At 45.7% G+C, this 22790-nt stretch overlaps 1 protein-coding gene across 2 annotated transcripts in view; it reads left to right on the top strand.

The window, feature by feature from the left end:
- The window catches only part of SLC24A3 (solute carrier family 24 (sodium/potassium/calcium exchanger), member 3), a 484048-nt gene that overhangs the window by 409958 nt on the left and 51300 nt on the right, over positions 1-22790 (top strand). For both annotated transcript variants that reach the window (XM_014530108.1, XM_014530109.1), the window contains exons 7-8: positions 12600-12674; positions 22377-22402. In XM_014530108.1, the coding sequence (XP_014385594.1) occupies positions 12600-12674; positions 22377-22402 (101 nt within the window). The remainder of the gene's footprint in view (positions 1-12599; positions 12675-22376; positions 22403-22790) is intronic.

Raw genomic sequence — 22790 nt, 5'->3', positions numbered from 1 at the left:
TAGTGGCCCTGTGCATGGAACATTGAAAGGAAATTAATTAGAAGAAACATTTTAATATCGCTATTCACCCTTTCTCAACCCATGGCCAAAGGTGGAATCATGTGTCTGTACCAAGCTGTCCTGGCCCACAGGGTAAATAGCGAGTTGTGCAGAGCAGCTCTCCAGCCCTCAGAGGAATGGCTCCCATTCTGCACTTACCAAGCTGAGATAGGAAAGGATGTCGTGAGCCACTTCAGTTCCTCCTGGAAAACTGCATAAATATAACAGAGCTTCTCTCCATGATAATGGACAAAACAGAAAGTCCACAAAATTGAAATCTAAAGATAGCCCCAAACAATGTTTTTGCCTTTAATTTCAATCTTCTCCATCCGAGTTGCTATCGCCATAGCCAGATGGACTGAGAGCCACCTTCCCTCCCATCCCCTTTCTGATGGAAGGACAATTAATTAAATGACTCAAAGCCAGGAACTAAGGACGAGAGCCTCAGGGCTTCCATTTCCAAAAACTAGATTAGGGGGTCTGTAAACTTGGATGAGAAAAAAAAATACATCTTTATTTTTACTAACCACTGACATTTAACATTTCATTTCATTATTCATGAGGCAGCAAATCAGAGTGACATTGGCAGTACCTAGGCCTTTGTCTCCAATAGAAATGTGAGGTACTTTTGTACTGTATTACAGTGATTGCAGAAACTTCGGCTCTCTCTCCATTCATCATTACATTGAAATGATTAACTCTTATAATAAGGAATTTTCCTGGCTCTTAGTCATAGAGAAACACACGTATTTACTATATCTCCATTTCTCAAAAGTTTTGATAACTGGATTTCAATAAATTGGTTTCTGTGTAATTTTTTATTGATCGTATGCCTTTTATTACACAGTTTCATAGAGTGTAAAGGGCACATAGCACAGAATGTTTAAAGTTTCTTCACAGACGGTGAAGAAATGGCAGCTGGTGTGCTCAGCATTGTCAACACTGATTAAAGTTGTTCTTTTACATGAGGGACCACAAATGCATATTCCTGCAGACCCGGGTCTACCGGATAAATGAGGGAAGTGGTCAGATCTCAGGAAAACAATAGCAGAAAGTAAGCAGACTCTGGCCTTTGGAAGTGGGGGCAATAGAGTACAGGGGAGTGAGGCACGCTGAGGAATGCATGTCCTCCCTACACAGGGCACCGCTGACAGCTCCATGTGACAGAAGACCCCCAGGCTGCCGGGTTATCAGACTTTTCTAAGAGAAGCCTCTAAGAGTCTTGGTGTTGTGGGCAAGTACCCCCTCCCCCCAAAAATACAATGTAGATGTTGGCAGTTGTTGCAATTAACAAGAAACAAAGGGGGAAAAAACTCTGTGCAGCCCAAACAACCAGAATAAAATAGCAGGCAGTATCCAGCATGAGATCAGTAGGCAACATAGAAATGTCCAGCTTTTCCTTTGTATTAAGAGTATTTACTCCAGAATCACTAAACTTCCTCTCTTGTGCATATCCAAAGAAAGGCAAAATCGTTTTCTTGACCAACCTCCGAAATCTAATAAGTAGGGTTAACCAAATTTAGCAAATGAAAATCCAGGGCACCCAGTTATATTTACATTTCAGAGAAGCAACCAATATATTTCCCAGGTGATATTTGAGATTATACTTATATTTTAAAATCACTGATTGTTCCCCTGAAATTGAACTGGGTGTCTTGTATTTTATCTGGCAACTGTACGAATAAGTCAACTCCAAGTCGTGATAGGGTAGTTTAAGTTACTATTTAAATTAATATGTAATAATAACATTAACACCCAACCTTGTAATTGCATTTTTGTTTTGTTTAAATAACATTTTTCTTGAAGGACTACATATACTCAGAAAAGTGCACATAACATAAGTACAGCTCAATGAGTTTCACAGCTGAGCACACCCAGACTGGGACCCTGATCAACAAACAGAAATGTGTCCTAGCCTCCAGGCGCCCTTCTGCCCTTTCAGACTCTGCCCCTGGTCCGAGGGGGACACTATGCTGGACTTACAACAGCCTCAGTTAGTATGTCCTGCTTTCAAACTTTATGTAGAGAGGATTGGGTTGCATTTTTAAGCTTACAAAATTTGGGGTGGGAGGTGGAGAATGAGGGGGGGAGAGAGATTATCTGATTATTGGATTACTGTGTAAATCCATGTCTGGGGGTAGAACAGACCCTGCCTGTGCCCAACCTGTGACCATCACCCTTACCATTTCAGTTCCAACTGGCCTGACTCCAATTGCCAGAACCTGCGTTTCTCTGCCTGAGGGTTTTCATTAGTCACTGCCCCTGGGACAGCAAGTGCCAGGGAATTAAAACTCCGGGTGCAGCCCTCAACCAATGAGTGGGAGTGGGTGGGTAAATACCCCAGCTCCACCCTAGCCGCAGTGGATAGAGCATCAGCCTGTGGACTGAAGGGCCCCAGGTCAAGGGCATATGCCTGGGTTGCAGGCTCAATCCCCAGTAGTGGGCATGCAGGAGGCAGCCAATCAATGATTCTCTCTCATCATTGATATTTATATCTCTCTCTCTTCCCCCCTCCCTCCCGCTTCTTCTCTGAAACCAATAAAAATATATTTTTTAAAATACACCAGCTTCCCCTCCAGTTGGGTGAGACAAAGAGAGCTGCATGTTCTACGTGATTTCCCAGAGCTCCCCACCAAGATTGCACCCCAGTTACCCTGCTGTAACTTGCTTATTGTTCCTGCCTCACTTCCCCCACCCCCTAACAATGTTTCCTAGAATGATCTCCCAAATAAGCCATGTGCCTCAGGCTCAGTTTCTAGAGGAGTCCAAGCTAACATATCCAGTTACTTGAAATTACCCTAAATACCTTACATTTACTCAACAGGCTCGTACCCAATGCTGGTAAATAGTGCTGCTCAATGCAGTGCTGGGTGCTGGGTGCTGGGTGCTGGTGCAGCAATGCCTGCCAGTGAAAGTAGACCGTCCTCCCAGAGTGAGAGGCGGAGTCCCCAGGAGCATGGCAGGCCACAGTACAGCGTTTCTTCCCTAAGGCAGAGCTGACCCCCTGTGACATGTACGAGGACACTCTGAGCTACTGAATTGTGAAGACCTAGCAGGCGATGTTTACATTTAGCATGAAAATGACAGCACATAATGTTTTGGAAGATGGAGAAGGCACTCTGAGTCCCGGGCACTCCGGGCCATTATGAGCGTCTGTGGTGGTTGTTCAGCACGATCAATGAAGAGCAGTCAAGGGATCAACATCTGTACATCTCCACTGTCCCGATGGGGCCTCGGTTTTATTTAAGTATTTCTCCAGCAGCAGCTTGTTCACTTGTCACTTGTTTTCTTCACATAAAACTAGAACTCAAAATGTGATTTCTTCGAAAAATAAAATTACAAACATGAACTCATTTGCATGTTTGTGAAGATTAATAAGCAGAAGTTCATCGTATTTTGCAAAAGCATGTGGTGGTCTTTTTACGTGGCCTGACTATTACTCTGCATTTCTGACAGAAAACGTGTAGAAAGTAGGAGCCATTTGTATTTTAGAGAATTTTCCCAGGATCGGAGGATTTAAAAGGTGTCCTTGAATAAAGAGCAGACAGTAGTGCCAAGACTTCCCCGTCGGAGGGAAACGCAAGTCAGACCCTACCTGTTCTGAACCCTAGGGCCACTGTGACTTGGGTTCTGTGGGGGCATCCCAAAGCCCCATCCTTGCTACACATGGTGTGGTTTTCTTCTCTGAGATGAGAATTGGCTATGGAAACTGTGTCAGCTCGAAAGCTTGGAACAAAACTCATGTTATGATTTTTCAAATCCCTTTTCCATGAAATCTGTGTGAAATAACATTTCTCTTAGACTATAGCAGTTTACGTTTTCTGTCATGTAACTATTAAAGTGTTCTGACTGCTTCAGTGGTTTTTTTAAAAAATGCAAACTGCTTACAATTTTGAGGATATTTGTGCTTTTTAAAATGCCTGCAATGTCAAATTCCGTTCTTCACCAAGAAAAATAATCATATATATTATATTGTGTTATATATACACTATAAATATCCATATATGGGATTTGGCAAAAGTAGGTTACCATTGTGAGTATGGGAAACAGAGTTTATTCTTGTATTATTATTTATTAATTATTGTATTATTTCTCATACTCACAACGGTAAACCTACTTTTGTCCCACCCTATATACTATGTTTGTATATTATCATATTATCATATACTAGAGGCCCGGTGCACAAAATTTGTGCATGGGTAGGGGCCGTAGGTCTGGCCAGCAATCAGGGTCAATCTATGGGGTGACCGGCAGGGTGATCAGAGGGGCCCCTGCTGGCACCCACCTTGGCCAGCCTGGTGCCACCTGCTCGCTGTCCCTACCATCCCTAAACCCCTGCCCCCGCCAGTTGCCTCCCTCTGCGGGATGACTGGCAGGGTGATGGGGGGTCCCTGCGGGCTGGGGGCAGCCCCTGCATTGAGCGTCTGCCCCCTGGTGGTCAGTGCGCATCATAGCTACTGGTCGTTCTGCCGGTCGGTTGATTTGCATATTAGGCTTTTATTATATAGGATAAATAGCTATATGTAGGTTTGTAATACATATCCATATACAGAAAATATATAGTTTTATCATAAACAATTACTTTCAGCCTCTTAGAAGGAGTCAGAATTCTAAAAGATTATCACTCGACATTAAAATAAAGGAGAATGTTTTCCTCTGAGAAGTGTGCAGATTTTTTTTGTTTGTCTCTTTGTTTTCTTGTTGGATTGTTTTGTGAGGTTTTTTTTATTTGTTTGTTTGTTTTTTGCGTTGTGTCACACTGAAACTAAATGGAATTATAAGAAGGAAACTGAAGCTGCACATTTAATAGAAAAAAAGTGTGAAATGTACTCCAGAAATAGAAAAGAAATATGAAGATGAAATCCCAGCTGGGAGGGATTCCTAGTGCTAGCGAGGGAAAATCGAGCCTCTGGCTTTAATTTATGGAGGAGTTTGCCAGCAGATGGCCCTTTGTAATCTGCACCATCTGTATTATTGATTAATGAGGTCAAGGGCAGAATTACTCACTGTTGGTTTTCTCCCAGGACCCTTCTTTTGGTCTTTTCACCAGAATGGCTTGTCTGTCTTCCTTGCAGCCATTTTGCAAAGAGCTGAGGAAGCACCATGTTCTTCTCATCAATGTCCCCCCTGCTCTGGGTTGGGGGACACCTGCCAACGGTTGCCAAAAAGCCTCCATGTTGATGCAGAGGTGCTAACATGTTCCTCTCTGCCAATAAGTATGTTCAGGGTCTGCGTCATAGGGTTGCTACTCTCCTTCTCGAGATGAAAGGCCCTTCGCTGAGAAGCAAAGGGAACCACTTAGCCCCCAAGCAGCAGGGTTTTCATGTTTGTGGAAAAACACATTCAACCACCAAACTGAGCTATATTGGTGTTGTGTTGGTGTTCTTTTTTAACTAATATGGCTAAACAGAGTAATTTAAGATTTACTTAACTGACTCTCTCTCTCTCTTCAAATATGTCCATGCCATAATCAAATCTGTATCTATGGTCCTATGGCAACTATTCTGCTTTGGTTGCTTGCCCTACATTTCCTTAAAGCAGTATATTTTTTAAAGGAAGCTGTGGTCACTGCTTTTTTTGTCTCTCACGTTCAACTCTTTCCTCCTTTGGCTACTGTCTCCACCACAGCTGCCAAATAGCTTGAAGTCATGGAGAAAAGAACATCTCCAGGAAGCCCTCACAAATGGGTGTCTGCTTTTCATCCTTGTCCTCAGTGAGCACTGTAGCTTAATATATGTGAACAGGAGCTTGAGACTCAAACTTCCTGAATTCAGATCCCAGCCCCTCCCCACTATTAGTTGTAGGATCTTGGTCAACTCCCTCAATTTGGCGAAACCCCTATTGCTGGCCAATGAGGGAAGCAGTGCCCACCTTCTTAGGTTGCTATAGGATTGAATAAGATAATCCTTCTGAATCCCCTTACTTTTAAAAAAGTATCAGATATGTTTTCTGGTTGTGAACAATTAAAGCAACAGGGGATGCATGCAGGGCTGCCTGTGTGGAATGAATGGGGTGCTGCTGTGTGCCTGTGGGTCTGCATCACTCAGAGAGGGTACAGAACTAAGCAAAGTGCAGCTACGTGCATATACAAGGCTGCCCTGCTGGATCAGAAGGGCAAGGAAATGGAAGCCACCAGGCTGCCTACCCAGAACCCACTTCTTCAGACCAGGTGACACACCAGGCACTGCAAGCACCCACTCCAACCACAAGCAACCTGCCAAAACCATCCAACACAGTACACAGAGACCATGTTTTCAAGATTGGGAGAAATAGCTATTCTATCTAACTCATATGAACAAACACAAAAAGTCAAACAAAATGGGGAAACAAAATAATATGCCCCAAATGAAGGAATAAGAAAAAAACTCTGGAGAAAAACCCTAATGAAATGGAAAATAAGTAATTTTCCTAATAAAGAATTGAATTAAAAAACAGCCATAAGAATGCTCAACAGACTTGAGAGTAGAATAGAGGAACTCAGAAAGTACTTTACCAAAGAGATATAAAGTGTAATAAAGAACCAATCAGAGATGAAGAATACAATAACTGAAATGAAGAATACATTAGAAGGAATAGACAGCAATTTAGTTAATGCAGAAGAACGAATTGGAGACCTGGAAGACAGAAGAGTGGAAGACACAAGAGCAAAATGAAAAAATAATTTTTTAAAATGAGGATAGTATAAGAGATCTCAACATCAAGTGCCCTGACATTCCTATAAACTCAGATTATAAGAATTCCAGAAGAAGAGAGAGAGAGAGAGAGAGAAAGGGACAGAAAGAATATTTGAAGAAATAACAGCTGAAAACTTTCATAATCTGGGGAAGGAAATAAGCATCCAGGTTCATTTCAGGAAACACAGAGAGTTCCAAACAAGATTAACCCAAAGAGACCCACACCAAGAATATCGTAATTAAAATAGCAAAAAATAAGATAAAGAGACAATCCTAAAGGCATTCGGAATGAAACAACAAGTCACATATAAGGGAAACCCCATAAGGCTCTCAGCTGATTTCTCAGAAGCAACTTCACAGAACAGAAGGGAATGGCAGGAAATAGTTAAAGGGCTGAAAGAAAGGAATTTACAACTTAAGATACTATATCCAGCAAGGTTAAACTCAGATTTGAGGAGAGATAAAGATTTTCCAAAACAAGCAAAAAATGTAAGGAGTACACAACCACTAAGCCAGCCTAACAAGAAATGTTAAAGGGTCTTTTTATGCAGAAAAGAAAGGTCCATAATCAGAAATTTTAAAAAAGTACAGGAGAGAAATATTTTTCACTGTGGTGAGTGCTGGTCACAGAAAGATAAGGTAGAGGTGGATATGAGGTCATGGTCATAGCCCTTACTATAGAGACCACAGAATCATCAACACTTTAACCAAAGGACTTGTATGTATGCATATGAGCATAACCAATGGACACAGACAAGAGGGGGGTGGGCTGAGGGCATGTGCTGGGGGGTGGGAGTGGCCAGGGAGAGGTCAATGGGGGAAAAAGGAGACTTATGTAATATTTTAAACAACAAAAAAATTAAATTAAAAAACAAACAAAACCAATGCTTTAATTCTCTCTAGAGCAGTGATTTGTTGTTGTTGTTGTTGTTGTTGTTTTTTGTTAATCCTCACCCGAGGATATTTTTTCCATTGATTTTTAGAGAGAGTGGAAGGGAGGGAGGGGGAGAGAGAGAAACATTGATGTGAGAGAGACACATTAATTGGTTGCCTCCCACATGCAGGAAATGAACCTACAACCCAAGTACATGCCCTTGTCCAGGAATTGAACCCGCAACTTTTCCATATGTGGGCCAACATAGAGCAATGATTTTCAAGAATTTTTAAAACATGCAATATCTGACTATTTAGTCAGGGACACTGACCTTTTTTCCCTTACATTGTCAAATTTAAAAAATGGCTACAGCCAACACAATAATAGCCATCCAGTGTGAATGAATCAAAAAGGATAATGTATTTTTGGTGTGCCTCAGAATTTTAGTAATTAGTTTATGTGTGCCATGAGATGAAAAAGGTTGAAAATTGCTGCTCTGGACTGTGTAAAGAAATTCTCTGGTTTTACTCTGTCTTACTTGTCCTCTAGTTTATTGGTTCTATAGAAAAAATAATTGGTATTGCTAAGTGTGGGTTCTGAATCTGGAACTGATATTTGATGACATTGAAAGCTATTCTGTTTATAAAGAGAGAAACTATTTCACTATGCATCCAGACTTCACATCTTAGACCTAGTGCAAAGTGTTATTTCTTTACGCAGTAAATCTAAGTGGATAACTTGTATCATACTTTCTATTTTAGTTTTTATTTTTATTAAAGTTATATACGCACAGAGTTTAAGGAGGCAATCAGATCTAGAAGGCTTATTCAGAAACACAGCCATCTTCCAGCAACCCAGCACCAATTTCCCACTCTTCGGAGGCGAATATTTCTCATTAGATTGGTTTTTCCTGGTACTTGCGCAATATCTCTAAATAACTTTCTTTGATGGAAATTACTTGATTTTGTAGTTTCAGACATTCTCCAGTGAACTCACAGTATGGAAGAGGATTTAGGTCTATTTTAGCCCCACCTGCCCTTTCTGCCCGTTCTTTCATTCTCCCCAACTGGTAATATAAATTTGGTTAGACAGTAGTCTATGCTTAGTTTACTATGACTCTGTGACCATTATTTATAGCTGAGCCATTAATACTTAATAATTCATCTTCCTTTCCTGCACAAGTCTGTTTTCCCTGTGGTTTATAATTACCTTTTTTGTTATTCATTTGTTTGCTTAGTCTTCTATGTTCTGTTCCCAGAGCCCTCTAGTATCCTTTCCATGGGTTCAGAATTCTCAGATATTCCATAAATTTTGTGCTTTCAGTCTCATTACTTCTGAGTCTTCTGACCTCTAATCGGGCTAGGTTATTTTCTAAGCCTGATAGGAAAGTTTAATTTTGGAATCTCATTTTTTCTGTCTTTTTAGGATCTTCCTTCACTATTCTGAAGTTTTTCCTCACTTATTATTATAGACTAGAGGCCCAGTGCACGAAATTCATGCATGGGTGTGTGTGTGTGTGTCCTTCAGCCCAGCCTGCACCCTCTCCAATCTGTGACCCCACCGGGATCGGGCCTAAACGGGCAGTCAGACATCCCTCTCACAATCCAGGACTGCTGGCTCCCAACCACTCCCCTGCCAGCCTGATTGCCCCTAAATGCTTCTGCCTGCCAGCCTGATCCCCCCCTAACCACTCGCCTGCCAGCCTGATCCCCCCCTAACCACTCGCCTGCCAGCCTGATCCCCCCCTAACCACTCGCCTGCCAGCCTGATCCCCCCCTAACCACTCGCCTGCCAGCCTGATCCCCCCCTAACCACTCGCCTGCCAGCCTGATCCCCCCCTAACCACTCGCCTGCCAGCCTGATCCCCCCCTAACCACTCGCCTGCCAGCCTGATCCCCCCCTAACCACTCGCCTGCCAGCCTGATCTCCCCCTAACCACTCCCCTGCCCGCCTGATTGACACCTAACTGCTCCCCTGCCGGCCTGATCGCCCCCAACTGCCCTCCCCTGCTGGCCATCTTGTGTTCACATGGGGGCAGCCATCTTGTGTATTGGCGTGATGGGCAATTTGCATATTACCTCATTATTATATAGGATTCTTATTAGCTGGTATAATGGGTTATTGTAACATATTTTTATGTAACAAGTGGTTTACTCCCTTATTTTAGTGGAGCACATCTTCCAGTAGCTTTTTGAGAAGGGATGCATGAAAAGTAGTTTTTGAGACAAGCTCTTTTTATTTTTTTAATCTTCTCTCACTTTTAATGAACAATTGGTTGGACATAGACTCTCAGATATCTTCAAAATTATCGTCTAGCTTCCAGTGCTTTTGTTCAGAAATAAAAAGCCATTCTGGTTATGACCCTTTGTATATAATCCTCTCTCTCTCTCTCTCTCTCTCTCTCTCTCTCTCTCTCTCTCGTAGTTCCTAGAACCTTTCTGTGCCCCCATATTCTGAAATTACTGATGACATGCCTTGGTGTACAACTTTTTTACCCATTGAGCTGGACACTCAGAGGGCCCTCTTCTTACTCAGAAAATGCACATCCTTAACTTCTGGAAATTTCCCTTGGAATTATTTATTTGATTATTTCCATTTCTCTGTTTTCTGGAACTCCTGCTCTGCAAATGCTGGGTATCCTGTTTTCTGTTAAGGTGTGGGGTGTGCAGCCACTCGTCTGCTTGCAGTGGCGGAGGAAGTCTGGGCACTAGGTTCTTGAGCAGTCTTTCAGTTACCCTGTTTTTAGGCTCACCTTCATCCACACATCTAGAGCTTTGCCCACTTCCAGCTGAAGGATCATTGGTTCTTCTAATTTTCAATTTCCAAAATTTTGTTGCTCTAATCAGCTCTTCTGTTCTTTTTCTTGCAGGTTTATGTCTTTTTTTTTCTAAAAAAAAAGTCCCTTTACTATTATCTTACTATGATATAATGAGAAACAGCAAAAGTAATATGTGTCCAACCTGCCATCTTAAACTAAAAGCCCAAGTGATTTTTTAAAGAAATTCAGAATTGTCCAGCCAGTGTGGCTCAGTAGTTGAGTGTTGACCTATGAACCAAGAGGTCACTGTTCAATTCCTGGTCAGGGCACATGCCCAGGTTGTGGGCTCAATCTCCTGTGTGAGGTATGCAGGAGGCAGCCGATCAATGATTCTCTCTCATCATTAATGTTTCTCTCTCTCTCTCTCTCTCTCTCTCTCTCTCTCTCTCTCTCTCTCTCCCTTCCTCTCTGAAATCAATAAAAATATTTTTAAAGAAATTCGGAACTTATACTTGCTACATGTTTTAACTCCATATGTCTAATTTTAATGAATTAAATGAATATTCACAATCTTTTGGTACCTACTGGAAAGTGAACACTATAGTTCAGTTTAATCCATTCTGTGGCTGGTGAATGAGGACCATAGGTTCTAAGAGTTGACAATACAAGGAGAGAAAGATAAAAGGGTAAAAAAAAGTGCTTTATATTTGTTCTAAAGTGATTTTTGTAGCACCCATCCTCTTCCTGACAACCCCATCATCTGTAATTTAGATCCGCAAATATGAAACCTAACAAGGTAAAATTAGCAACAGAAAATATCTAAGCGTTCATATAACAAGTGGAAGAACGTGTTAATGGAAAGAGACGGGACTCATTATTCATTTATGGTTCTATTTAAGTCATAGCTCTCATGTTATTTGAATCCAGAAAGCCTTCTCGGGTTTGACATTGCTGGTCTTTTCTTTATAGACTGACACAGCAGCCAGGGAGAGAAAAGGCACCAAAGGTTGCCTTGTCCCTGGAACCCCTTTTTCCTATTGTCTTTGGTACAGCATGTGCCTGTCATTGGTCCAGCTGAGTGTTGGCATTTGCTTTGTCCTTTTTCACTTACCAGGCCAAGCTCAAAGGCAGCCAGCTATATCCTGTGGCCAAGGGGTAGTTGACACTTTTCTAGGGAGGCTGGAGGAAGTTGTGAGTAACATCCCAGGAAGTCATGGCATTATGGAATCTCCCCAATTCCTTTGTGAGGGTCTGACAGCATAGACCTACATGCAAAGCAAAAAAAAAAAAAAATAGTAGGTATTCCTCGAAAAGAAATATTGAAGAACATATCAAGGAGACATGATTTTTCCTTCAGAATAAAAGTCTGACCCTGGCACCCCTGGCTCCCTCCCCTCCCCCATTCTCTCCTCTGTGCAGTGCCCAGCCCTGGCTCCTTCACTCTCCTTTGTCATACCCAGGGGCCTCCTTCGCTTGAAGGAAGTCTGGACACAGCTGCCTGTCGGCATCAGCTCAGCAGAGCCATGGTATCTTTAAAGGGACACTTCCCAACTGCCTAAGGACCACATTTTCTCCAGATCAATCTGCAAATTGATCTTTCAAACTTCTGACTAAACCAGGGGTCAAGTGCCAACGAGGCTAGGCATGTAATAGAGATGAGAATAGAGTGCCAGGAGAGGAGTGCCCATCGGGCTTGCCCATGTCCCTTCTGAAGGACAGCTTTGGGTCTTCATTCCACACAGGAGCTCGGGCTGTGGCAGATGTTAGAGTGTTGACAAAGGACACGGGGTAAGATTGCTGACCCCATCGCCTTATGGGACATTAGGGATGCTGGGGCTGACCGGCTCCTGGGAAACACGGGACTCCTCTGACAGGTGGCTGTGCACCAAAGGTCCCCCTCAGTCTTTCTGAACCCTCTTCAGACTGCCCTGCCGCCTGCAATGCATCCACCCAACCTTCCCATCTCCTTTACACGTCAGACCAGAGCCATGTTGGGTGGCACTCCCAGCTTGCCTGACTGCTTCCCCATTTTCTCTCATGGGCTGATCCCCTAATAAAAGTGTGGCAGGTGTAATCCCATCTTGGCGTGTGCTTTCCAGAAGGTCCAGACTGATACACCTAACGATCTTCAATAAATTCATATTGACTGGCAGACTGACTGGTCGAGGACAGGAGAGAGAAATACTAGCCAACTTTTCTCCTTTGCACAGTTGGTTGTCCTGCTTCTTACTGTCTTTCCCCCCTTTTCCTTCAGGTTGTGGCTCTGTCCTCCTGGTGCCTGCTGAGGGATTCAATTTACTACACGCTGTCTGTGGTTGCACTCATCGTGGTAAGTGTGTGGGGGACACCTCGCCTGAATTCCCTCACATTGAGCTCCCGACCACCCTTCCTACCACTCAGGGTTATGTGCGGCTCCTCTGCATGGAGCAAGTTTGAGGTGCCTGGTGATAGATGAGCGAATGGATGTCTATGCCTGGAGACGGTCTTTCTCTCTTCCAGCTACTTTGATCAGCCAGCACCCCTCGCCTGATAGTTGGAGCTCAGAATAGGAGTATCACCTGTGGTTATCTGGTTGCATGAGAGCCCCTGCTGTTTTTCTGTGATCCCGTGAAGTTCCCGCTCACTTCCCTCACGGGCTCCTCTGTAACTCCCTTCATCGCCAGCATCCCTGCATCTGGACCTTACTTCTCCCTCTCACTCGGTACGCTCTCCCAGGACTGCCCTGCTCTTCCCACAGCGCCCGTCGCCATTAACACCTTCGTGCGGACACCCCTACACTGTGCTCTTAACAGTGGCAACTCCCTGAGATTCAGCCATGGATTAGCAAACTCTCTACTACACATCTTCATCCGCCAAACTCAACATGTCTCTAAACTGACAACGATTTTCCAAGACCAGCCTTCTTCCTATGTCTCTGCCCCCATTCCTATCCTGCCACCCACCCCGGGAATGATTATACCCACCTTTCCCTCACCTGCCACTATGCTCGTTTGGCTTACTTGTCCTGTGGATCTTCATCTTGCAAAAATCTCCCCAGTGTGTTCTCCTTAACCCAGTGGTTCTCAACCTTCTGGCCCTTTAAATACAGTTCCTCATGTTGTGACCCAACCATAAAATTATTTTTGTTGCTACTTCATAACTGTAATGTTGCTACTGTAATGAATCGTAATGTAAATATCTGATATGCAGGATGGTCTTAGGCGACCCCTGTGAAAGGGTCGTCCGACCGCCAAAGGGGTCACGACCCACAGGTTGAGAACCGCTGCCTTAACCCATTAGTTGAGGCTTTTTACATCTCTGGCCTGAGCAGATCATCCCAGGTCAGTGTTGCAATGAGTAGTGTCGCTGCCCGCATCCTCTCACCGCTACCCCAATCCATCCCAAGTGGTATCTTCACAAAGAACACCTGGGAATGGGTCCCTTGTTTCAACGGTCAGTGGCTCTATGTCTACTGTGGGGACAAACCAAACTCCTCAGTGTGGCAACCATGCTGTCCCAGAGAAGGCTGGCAAGTCAGAAAGAATTGAAATGGGAGTTGGGAGATCTAACTTCTAATTCTGGTCCTCCCCCTCTTCCCCTCCGCCCTCCCCTCCCCCCCGCCCCTTAGCAGCTCCAGGGTCCCTGGAGAAATCAATCTCTCCGGGTCATAGTTTTCTTACCTACGGATCACAGTGAAGGTCTTGGGTTAGAGCCAAGTCCAGCTCCAGTGTCCCTGGAGAAATCAATCTCTCCAGGTCATAGTTTTCTTACCTACGGATCACAGTGGAGGTCTTGGGTTAGAGCCAAGTCCCCTCATTCCAGGGCCATTGATAATGGGGAGCGTGAGACCCACCTGAAGGAGACCTCACGTGGGACCTGAAGACGCTGTTGAGCCCCTGGTTAGGAGACCTAAGGACACACTTGACTCTGTGTTCTTGTTCTCAGTTATAACCCATGGAAAAGGTATGAGCACCCCAATTCTAGAAGACTCTTCTGCTCCCCGAGCCCAGACCTGTCTGACACTCCCCGCAGAGGTGCAGGAACCGCGCTGATCACGTGCGCTGTGCTCTTCCGTCTTGGGGTATTTTAGGATATTTCTGAAAGTTACTTTTTTAAAGAGCATGGTTAGGGGATGGTGTAAGGAATGCAGCTTTCTACGTTTGCTGAATTCCAGAAAGAGATGACCACGCTCAGAAAGACAAGGTGATGAGACCAACAGCCCTGGCCAACGTGGCCAGGAGCACAGACCTGGCAATGTCCACTCCCCAAAGCAGCCGTGCTGGCCTCAGCTTCGTTCTCAGTTTTCAGCACTGACACCTCCTGGTCTGCGTGTGAAATAACTTGTGTTCTGTACAATGCATCCTGACACGTCCGAGATGAAACAGAAGTACTTGTTGCTAATGATGTGTTAAGTGAGGAAGTAAAGCCGTTTTGCGGCTTCAGGCTGCAGGTGCCATTCGCTGGAGCGGGGTCTTTGGGCCCCCATGTGCAGGGGGTGAATGGCAGAGCTGAGCAGACACTCAGGCTGCCGGCAGCTCTGCATCCCCCCTCATGGCAACAACGTGCAAAAGCAAGCACTTCCTGGCAGTTCCCTGAAGGTGAACTGTGTTTAAAGACCAGATGTCAAGAGTTTTGTGTTTTGAGAAAAATTACATTTCTCCCTGTTAGGAAGAAATGGGGAAAGGCAAGTTCCTCAGGGCTTGGGCTTGGTTCTTGGTACTTTAACTGGCGCTCCTCCAACTTCAGTGTGCCCCGGACATGCCCAGTGTGCTTACTCAAAATGCACAACCGGAGGTTTTAATCCAGCAGTTCTGGGGCAGGACCCAGGAATTTGCACTTTACCCGGGACCCTCTCCCCATCCCCAGGTGATTCTGCTGCTAGCACCACACTGCACTTTGAGAAACTGAACTTCAAATACCATTGGACACCATTTTCTCTAGAGACCTGGATAGCCAGGTAGCTGGCTGTTGCATGGCCATGACCATTTCTAGAGTAAACTTTGAGATTCTCAAAAGCAAGGCATAGTGGCCGCTTGGCTGTGAATTTCTGACTGCTGCCCATCCCCGGGGTCATTATCACATGAAACTTAAAACCATCATGAAAGGTAGAAGTCTTATACCCAGAAGACAGTGCTTAGTGGCACTTGGCAATGGAGGTTTCTCAGTATCCCCAAATCTGTCCCATGCCCAGCGCTATGCTGCTGCTGCTCACTCACGCTGTCTTTTTGTCAAGGTTTCCTGGTCTCCTCTTTCTGTGTTCCCCTAATGTCATGGTGACAAAATCACTTTCCTTCTGGCCTTCCTTATATAATACTAAGCTACTCTACAGGACCCTGCCGTGGGCATTTAAAATTCCTGTATTTAAAGGCCTTTTTTTCTATCCACAAATAATTACCAATCACCTGAACAATTTATTTTAACAATTAGGGTTCCCCAACCTCTTCTTCCCCTTTTTATGGTTCTGAACTGTTCAGAAGACTGGACTGCCGGTCCCCTGAGGTGATACAATGAAGAGTGAGTTTACCCAGAGGGCAAGTCTGGACTAAATGAGACCAGATGCCACTTTTATCTGTGTCCCTGGGGGCAGTCCTTCAGGCCCAGCAGAGGAGCCTGGAGGACAATCTGCAGGGCCTAGGATCCAAAAAGCGGGAAAGATAACTTCTCCAGGGATGCTCATGGCCACTGGGCCAGGAGGGTGCTAATGGAGTCGGTGCTACCTGAATCCTGAAACAGCTAAAACGGAAATTGATGCAGATGGACCCAGCCAAGAAGGAAAACCATGAGAGTACGGCAAGTGCATGCATTCTGAAACCAGCAGAGCTTAACAGCTCACTTCGAGACGAGAGACTCAGTTCACTTAGGTAGCTGCTCTGTGCTGTTTTCTGGTGTGCTCACTGTTGGTTTTTAGGGAGAGAGGGAAGAAATTAAGAAGATGGTATTGTCTAAAGCAGTTATAATTTCACAAATGGACAGTGCGTGCCTCGGAGCCTTTCCCCTTTAGCCCTGATGACGTTCTCTGCAGGGAAGCTTCCGGCCCTGGAGAAGCAGGATGTGGCTGGGAGGGTGGCCCATAACTGTGGTCTCTAGAAGAGAAGTCTCACCTTTCAGACCTGGGAGTATTCTGGGCTCTTTGGAGGATGTCCCTTCGTGCATCTACCCAATAAATAGTCTCCTCGTCCTCAGGGACCCTCCTGCTGCTTCTCTCCCTCCTCCGTAACTCCCCACTTGCACTTTCACCACAGACAGCTCCAGCCCCCACTCCTATCCTTGCTCCAAATTCCAGCAGGCCCCGCAGTCTCTCTTATTGAAATGTTACTGTAATTTACATAATCATGCAATTTACATAAATGCAAATGATTCATTACATCCTCGGTCTAACAGCTGCCCTAAAAGGAATACTTTATTTTTACCCTTCATCTCTGCTTTGAGACTGGGGACGTGGGCCTCAAGAGAAGGGAAACCTCCGTGGAGTCGATAGGCCTCAGATAGCTTCAGGATAACTTGGACGGGGATGACAGGGATCCAGACTGGGGAGTGCTGTCTCCCTGGAGAAGGGCCAGGTGAGCCATTAGCACCAGTTGGGAGGCCATCAGGGCTACTGGAGCAAGATACGGCACAGCAGTGAGGCTCATTTGAGGTGACACTGCTCTTTCTCTCTTTCTCTCTCTCTCTCTCTCTCTCCCCCTCCCTCCCCCCCTCCCCAGAGGGCTCATTGCAATCTCCCCTCTGGAGAGGATTCTGTGGGGACAAAGAGAGATGATTCAAGTGACTGCCAGAGGTGGCCTAGCAGCACAGTCCAGCATGGTAGCCACTAGGCATGTGGCTACTGAGCTCTCAAAATGCTGCTAGTGAGACCACGGGCCTAACATGTTGATTTGATTCATGTACATTTGAGTAGCCATAGGTGACTAGTGCCCATCATACTGGATAGCACAGTTGTTAGAGAGCAAATTCTCCCATAGAAAATAGACCTACATTGTCACAGCATCTGTAAGTGTTAACAAGCATAGTCTCCATACTTAATACAGGATTGAGGGCTCTGTTAGGTCTGTTGACGATTTCCCAGTTCAATACTCCTGACAATACAAGCTAGGGACTACACGAGTCCCATTTCAGAGATGACAAAACTGAGGCTCCAGAAATTCAGGCATTTGCCCAAAGGTCAGGTTTACCAGAGTAGGTGTCTAAGATGATACATCTACACCACCCCGGCAAAGAATTCGGATTTTCTCTCTGATAAAATCTGCCTTTCTGTCTCTGATGTTACCTCAGCTACCATGCAATCCGCCCCAGAGAAGCGTGTCTTTGGCTCTTACCCTTAGGTTTTTAGATGGAAGAAAAGAGCGTCCACCACCCCCTCCTGGAACTCTTTCACCTAATGTAACACCGTCCAGAAATGTTCTCATCTTGGCCTTTCTTTGAGAGAGAGACATCTTATGGTCATGTGGATGGTCATCCTTAACCCCCCTGGCCTCCATGGCCCTGCGCCTCTGGCTCATCACCCTCTGAGCCTCCTGCAGCCCCATCGCTGTCAAGTCTGCCTGCCAGAGGTGCTAATGGCCCAACTCCCAACACCCTTTAACCTTCCGGTGTAAACCATCTCGGTGCATAGCAGCAGCTTCCCGGCGTATTCCATCTGATTCCTCCTCGGATGGAATCGCATTGGCTAAGCTGTCTACACCCCTGGGCCCTGAAGCTGAGGAAGTCAGGACTCCATTTGGGCACATCTGAGGGTGTCTCCATGCTGTCGTGGGTGGAGTCTGGGGGAGGGGGGTGCGGGAGGGACAGTTTTATTTCCAGCAAAAGAGAGGAGATTTTCAAGGTTTCGGTCTCTTGAAAGAGAATGATGGCGTCGATTTCTATTATTTTCACTGCTTAAAATTCTAACGGCGCCAGTGATTATAATACCAGTTACGCAATCTTAGCTTCAGCAATGCAGCCGTCCTGCTCCATGGTTACAGCTTACAGTGAGGAGCAAAACCAGGGGTGGCGTGCACCACAGGACAGCCACCTGCAGCCCTGCGCAGAGCCCGGCCGGCCTCTCCACTCCTGCTCACTCACCTGGGCGAATCCTGGCTCGTCTTTTCCCTACTGTGCCATCTTGAATGTGCCACTCCCTTAGCAGTTCCCTGGGGTGTTCTAACATCCACGGATCCACCTGCCTGATGGTGGCCCATCTCTCTTGGAAGACTTCTAGAGCAGACACCAGGTCTGAAAAGCTGGTTTCCATGGAACCCAATTGTTTCTCTGACGCCCGGAGGAAAAGAGAAATGCACTCCTGTGTGTTCCCATTTAATTCATCTGTGGAACACGTGCAAAGCTCTGGGCGAAGCCAAAAGAGGCTTTGGATGAACCACGGGTGGGTCAGAGAGCAGGTGCTCTGACCAGCCATGCGCAGCAAAGCTGGGACCCAGATAGCAGTCAGCACTGCCCACATGTGGCCACAGCAGGCAGACCCAGTGCCTGGCCCCAAACGCCCCCGGTAGAGCTCACAGAGCTGCTTTCCCAAGGCCTGTTTTCAAAACTCCAACTGGGAAAAGAGTGGGTCAGTTCTGAAGGGACCCAGCTGGTCCCTCAACCTCAAGGCATCAGGGGAACTGAGCGTTGGCATAAGATGAGGGACCCACCTGTCCCCAGTTCAGAGCACCAGGCAGGAGCTGCCTCCAGAACCTCACCTTGCCCTGCGACAGCAGTGGGTTTGCTGAAGGCCCCTCAGGAGGTTGTCTGCCTTGAGGTGTTTGCCCTCCTTCCAGGAGATTTAATGGACTTGGACTGACTTCATTTCAAACCTCGCTGCCTTGGCAGAGAGACAAGCCTGAGGGCTGTGATGCGATCGCCATCTAGTGGTCACTGGGTGGAACTGGGGCGCGGTTTCTTGTTTCAGACAGGACATAAAATTGATTTCGGGTTGTCTCCTACCCTAGTAATACCGCTGGAAGGGATGGGGGAAGTTATTTTGTCTTCTTTTACTCACAGAGAGAGCATGATGATACAAAAGGATATGCAACACTTGTCTTAAAAGAATAAAATGAAATCTGTAAGGAATAACCAATTCATTCCTTAACCATCAGCAACATCAAGTGATAGTCTCCTGCCCTTGTCATTTTAAGAGTTTTCAGACAGGCTGATTCCAACACTTCTGAAGGATGTACTCGCCTGGGGAGACACTCTGTGACCAGTGCCGATGTCCTCATTTTCAGCCTTTGAATGACGATCATCTGATGCTCGGAGGCGGTTCATAACTCACCTTCCACCTCCTCTCTCACCATAAACAAGCCGATTTCCATTTAGATTTCCATAAAGGCCTGGTTTCTAGTTCCTTTTATCCATTTGCTTGTTCTTTTTTGAGTCATCTCTCTTTTTTTTATCCAGTTCTCTTAAAGTAATGGGGTACCAACCACACTGTTTGCTTATTAGCTACAGGGCAGCTAAGGCCTCCTGGCTGAGTGGTCAGGGGTGAGACATGGCTGCATCTGTTACTTGGAGGACTCCTGATTGCACAACTTGTTAGTACTCTAGCGAGATCATCTGCATTTCTCTTCCTCTGTCCGCCTCTCTGAACCATATTCCCCCATCACTCCCCCGGCCACAGGTATTACCTGGACGTCAGGCCCAGGTCGCTCCATCCTTAATTGCGTATCATGTCCTATGTTGTCCAGATTTGCCCCGCTGTTTCTATGATTTATGGTTCTCCCATAAATTCTGTCTTCAGTTTGGGACCCATTGTACAATTTATTCCATTCTGATTTTTTTTATTGGTATGATCCTTGAAAGAATAGCTAAAGATGTATTGCTCTGTGCCCCCTTGTCAGTCAAATCACACATAATAAGGGCTTCCTAAAAGCTACTTTCCTACTATAGAGGATGGCCTGCCTTCCCTGAGAGATGAAAATCAAATTGGTGCTCTAATAAACCCTGTACCAGCATCCAGTGCCCTTCTAAGTGGCTATGAATTGATTGTTCCAGCCCACTGCTTAAGACTGATATTGAATTAACTTCAATTAATAGAAAACATTTTCCAACTTAAATCATTGGTTCTGTTCCGTGATTTCTTGAAAGCAATTCTTTTAAAGCTAGCGATTATACAGAAGCATCCGTGACCGCCTTCCAGAGAGCGGATCCCAAACCATCCAGCCCAGGCCACACCATCGCTTCTTTCATCCCCTTAGTCCCCTTCCCATTCCAGTTTGACACTTTCATCCAGTGTCACTCTGTTGACACTGATCACAACGACCAGAGTCACCGACCTGGCGGAGCCAACATCTTTTTCCATGTCTCTGAGGAAGAGCGAGTTGCAAATGAGTGTGCCCGTTTCTCCTCACCCCTCATTCTGCACTTCCGGGGTCCTTGGAGGAGGGTCCTCTGACATGCCTCTGCTCTGTACCCTGCACGTCTTTGTGGTGGTTTCCTCTGCGTCTCACAACAAATGGTCACTGTAGTCGCTGGGGACAGAAGCCAGGCCCACATCACGAGCTGAGTTCATCATCTCCCTGCAGTAATGACACTGTGCACCCAGACTGTCCTGCAAGTGTCTACCTTGGAGTTCCCATTGGCCACTGCCCCTGAGCGAAAAGCCACTCAGACGTGATCACACTCCAAGCAGTCATGTCAGTGAGTGTAGGAAGGAAGAGCTGCGACCAGCCCTCGGCTCCTGCTTGAAGGAAGGACAGGTGCACCCATTTCGTTTCAGTAATGTGCTGTCTGGGCAAGTAAGTCATGTGGAGCACACTGCATTAGCAGCCAGGTCCGAGTTCTAGAATGAACGCCACAGCAAATTCAGCAACCCCAAGACAATGTTTCATGTTCCCTGTGACTCAATTTTCCTGTCGAAATCAAAGGACTTAAATTATACCAGTTTTTTTGTTTTTTTGCTTTTGTTTTGTTTTTGTTTGTTGCTGTTGTTGTTGTTTTTGCCCCAAAAGGAGAAATGATTTTAGATGATATATGCTCTAGGGCTTAAATCAATGCAATCCTATTATGTATTCTCTTTGGATACTAACTGGTCAGAAGTCTCCACTTGGTACTTGTGTATCGTTTCAGTAATGTGCTGTCTGGGCAAGTAAGTCATGTGGAGCACACTGCATTAGCAGCCAGGTCCGAGTTCTAGAATGAACGCCACAGCAAATTCAGCAACCCCAAGACAATGTTTCATGTTCCCTGTGACTCAATTTTCCTGTCGAAATCAAAGGACTTAAATTATACCAGTTTTTTTGTTTTTGTTTTGTTTTGGGGATTTTTTTGCCCCAAAGGGAGAAATGATTTTAGATGATATATGGTCTAGGGCTTAAATCAATGCAATCCTATTATGTATTTTCTTTGGATACTAACTGGTCAGGAGTCTCCACTTGGTACTTGTCTGTCTTCCACTGCTCAACCCTTGCTAACCTCCTTCAACAAAAGGGCAGGCCTGTGACCCAGAGCCTGGGCAGCCAGGATTCCAGTCACTGTTGTCACGCATTAATTTTTACCCTCTGCACGTGGTGGCACCTGGTGCTGATTCTCTGCTTCTGGCTGTGATGTAAAGTTTCCTTTGAAAGTAAATTCTTCTAAGGATATAGGTCAACTGAAAGAAAGGTGTTGAGTACAAAGAATTCCAGATGTTTGCGTAAAAGCTTGAAGGTGCTGTACAGTGCACAGAGACAGGCACGCGTCTCACAGGTGGCCCAGAGTGGCGGGTGTGTGCGAGCCCCCGCCAAGCGCCTACATCCCTTCCAGACGTAAAATTCTACAGTGCGTCCTGCTCTACACAGCAGGCCGGTCATGCTTCCCTCACAATCCACGGTTGGACAGAAATTGCAGGAAGGATGGGATGACCTATTGCTTCTCCCCTCCCCATCGTGTCCACGCCAGTCTGCCAACAGCACCTCCTTCCACTAACACTAACCACAGACTAAACCAGCAGAGAGGGGAGCTTGCCCACAGGCTTCGTGTGCCAGGCCAGCCCCACCCCAATTCTTACCAAGCCAGCAGCAAGGGCAGACAGTCGTAAAGCATGCGTGTTTGGGCATGCGTGCACATGTGCGTGTCTAATCTATGCTTTTTTCCCCCACAGTTCATTTACGATGAACAAGTTTCCTGGTAAGTACCTCTGTTTCCCTTCCAACATTCCTTGTTATGTTGCAGAGCCAAATATATGGGAGACCAGATTCAGGGTTTAAGGAAGAAAGGGACATGTCATGACAGTTTGGAACAGCTAGCGTTTCTCAGGAACCCTCTGTCCACTTCCAGAAAAGAATTACATTAGCTGCACAGAGCAGAGGTCTTGTAGTGGGCTGGGTGGTGGGTTTCCACTCCTAATATCCCATGTCTTCGTCCTCCAGGTTAGATGCATGACTTAGCTGAGCTTTTCTGCACTCAGGCGTTGGCTGTGCCGTAGTTAAGATTTGACTAATCTTTCCAACTTGTGTCCAGACCTTGTTGGCATATTCCACCTGCCGCCTCAGAACCCAGAGGTGGAGGCGCTTCA

This window comes from Myotis brandtii, unplaced genomic scaffold (genome assembly GCF_000412655.1).
Source record: "Myotis brandtii unplaced genomic scaffold, ASM41265v1 scaffold72, whole genome shotgun sequence".
Taxonomy (NCBI): domain Eukaryota; kingdom Metazoa; phylum Chordata; class Mammalia; order Chiroptera; family Vespertilionidae; genus Myotis; species Myotis brandtii.
This window is presented reverse-complemented; position numbering and strand designations above follow the sequence as displayed.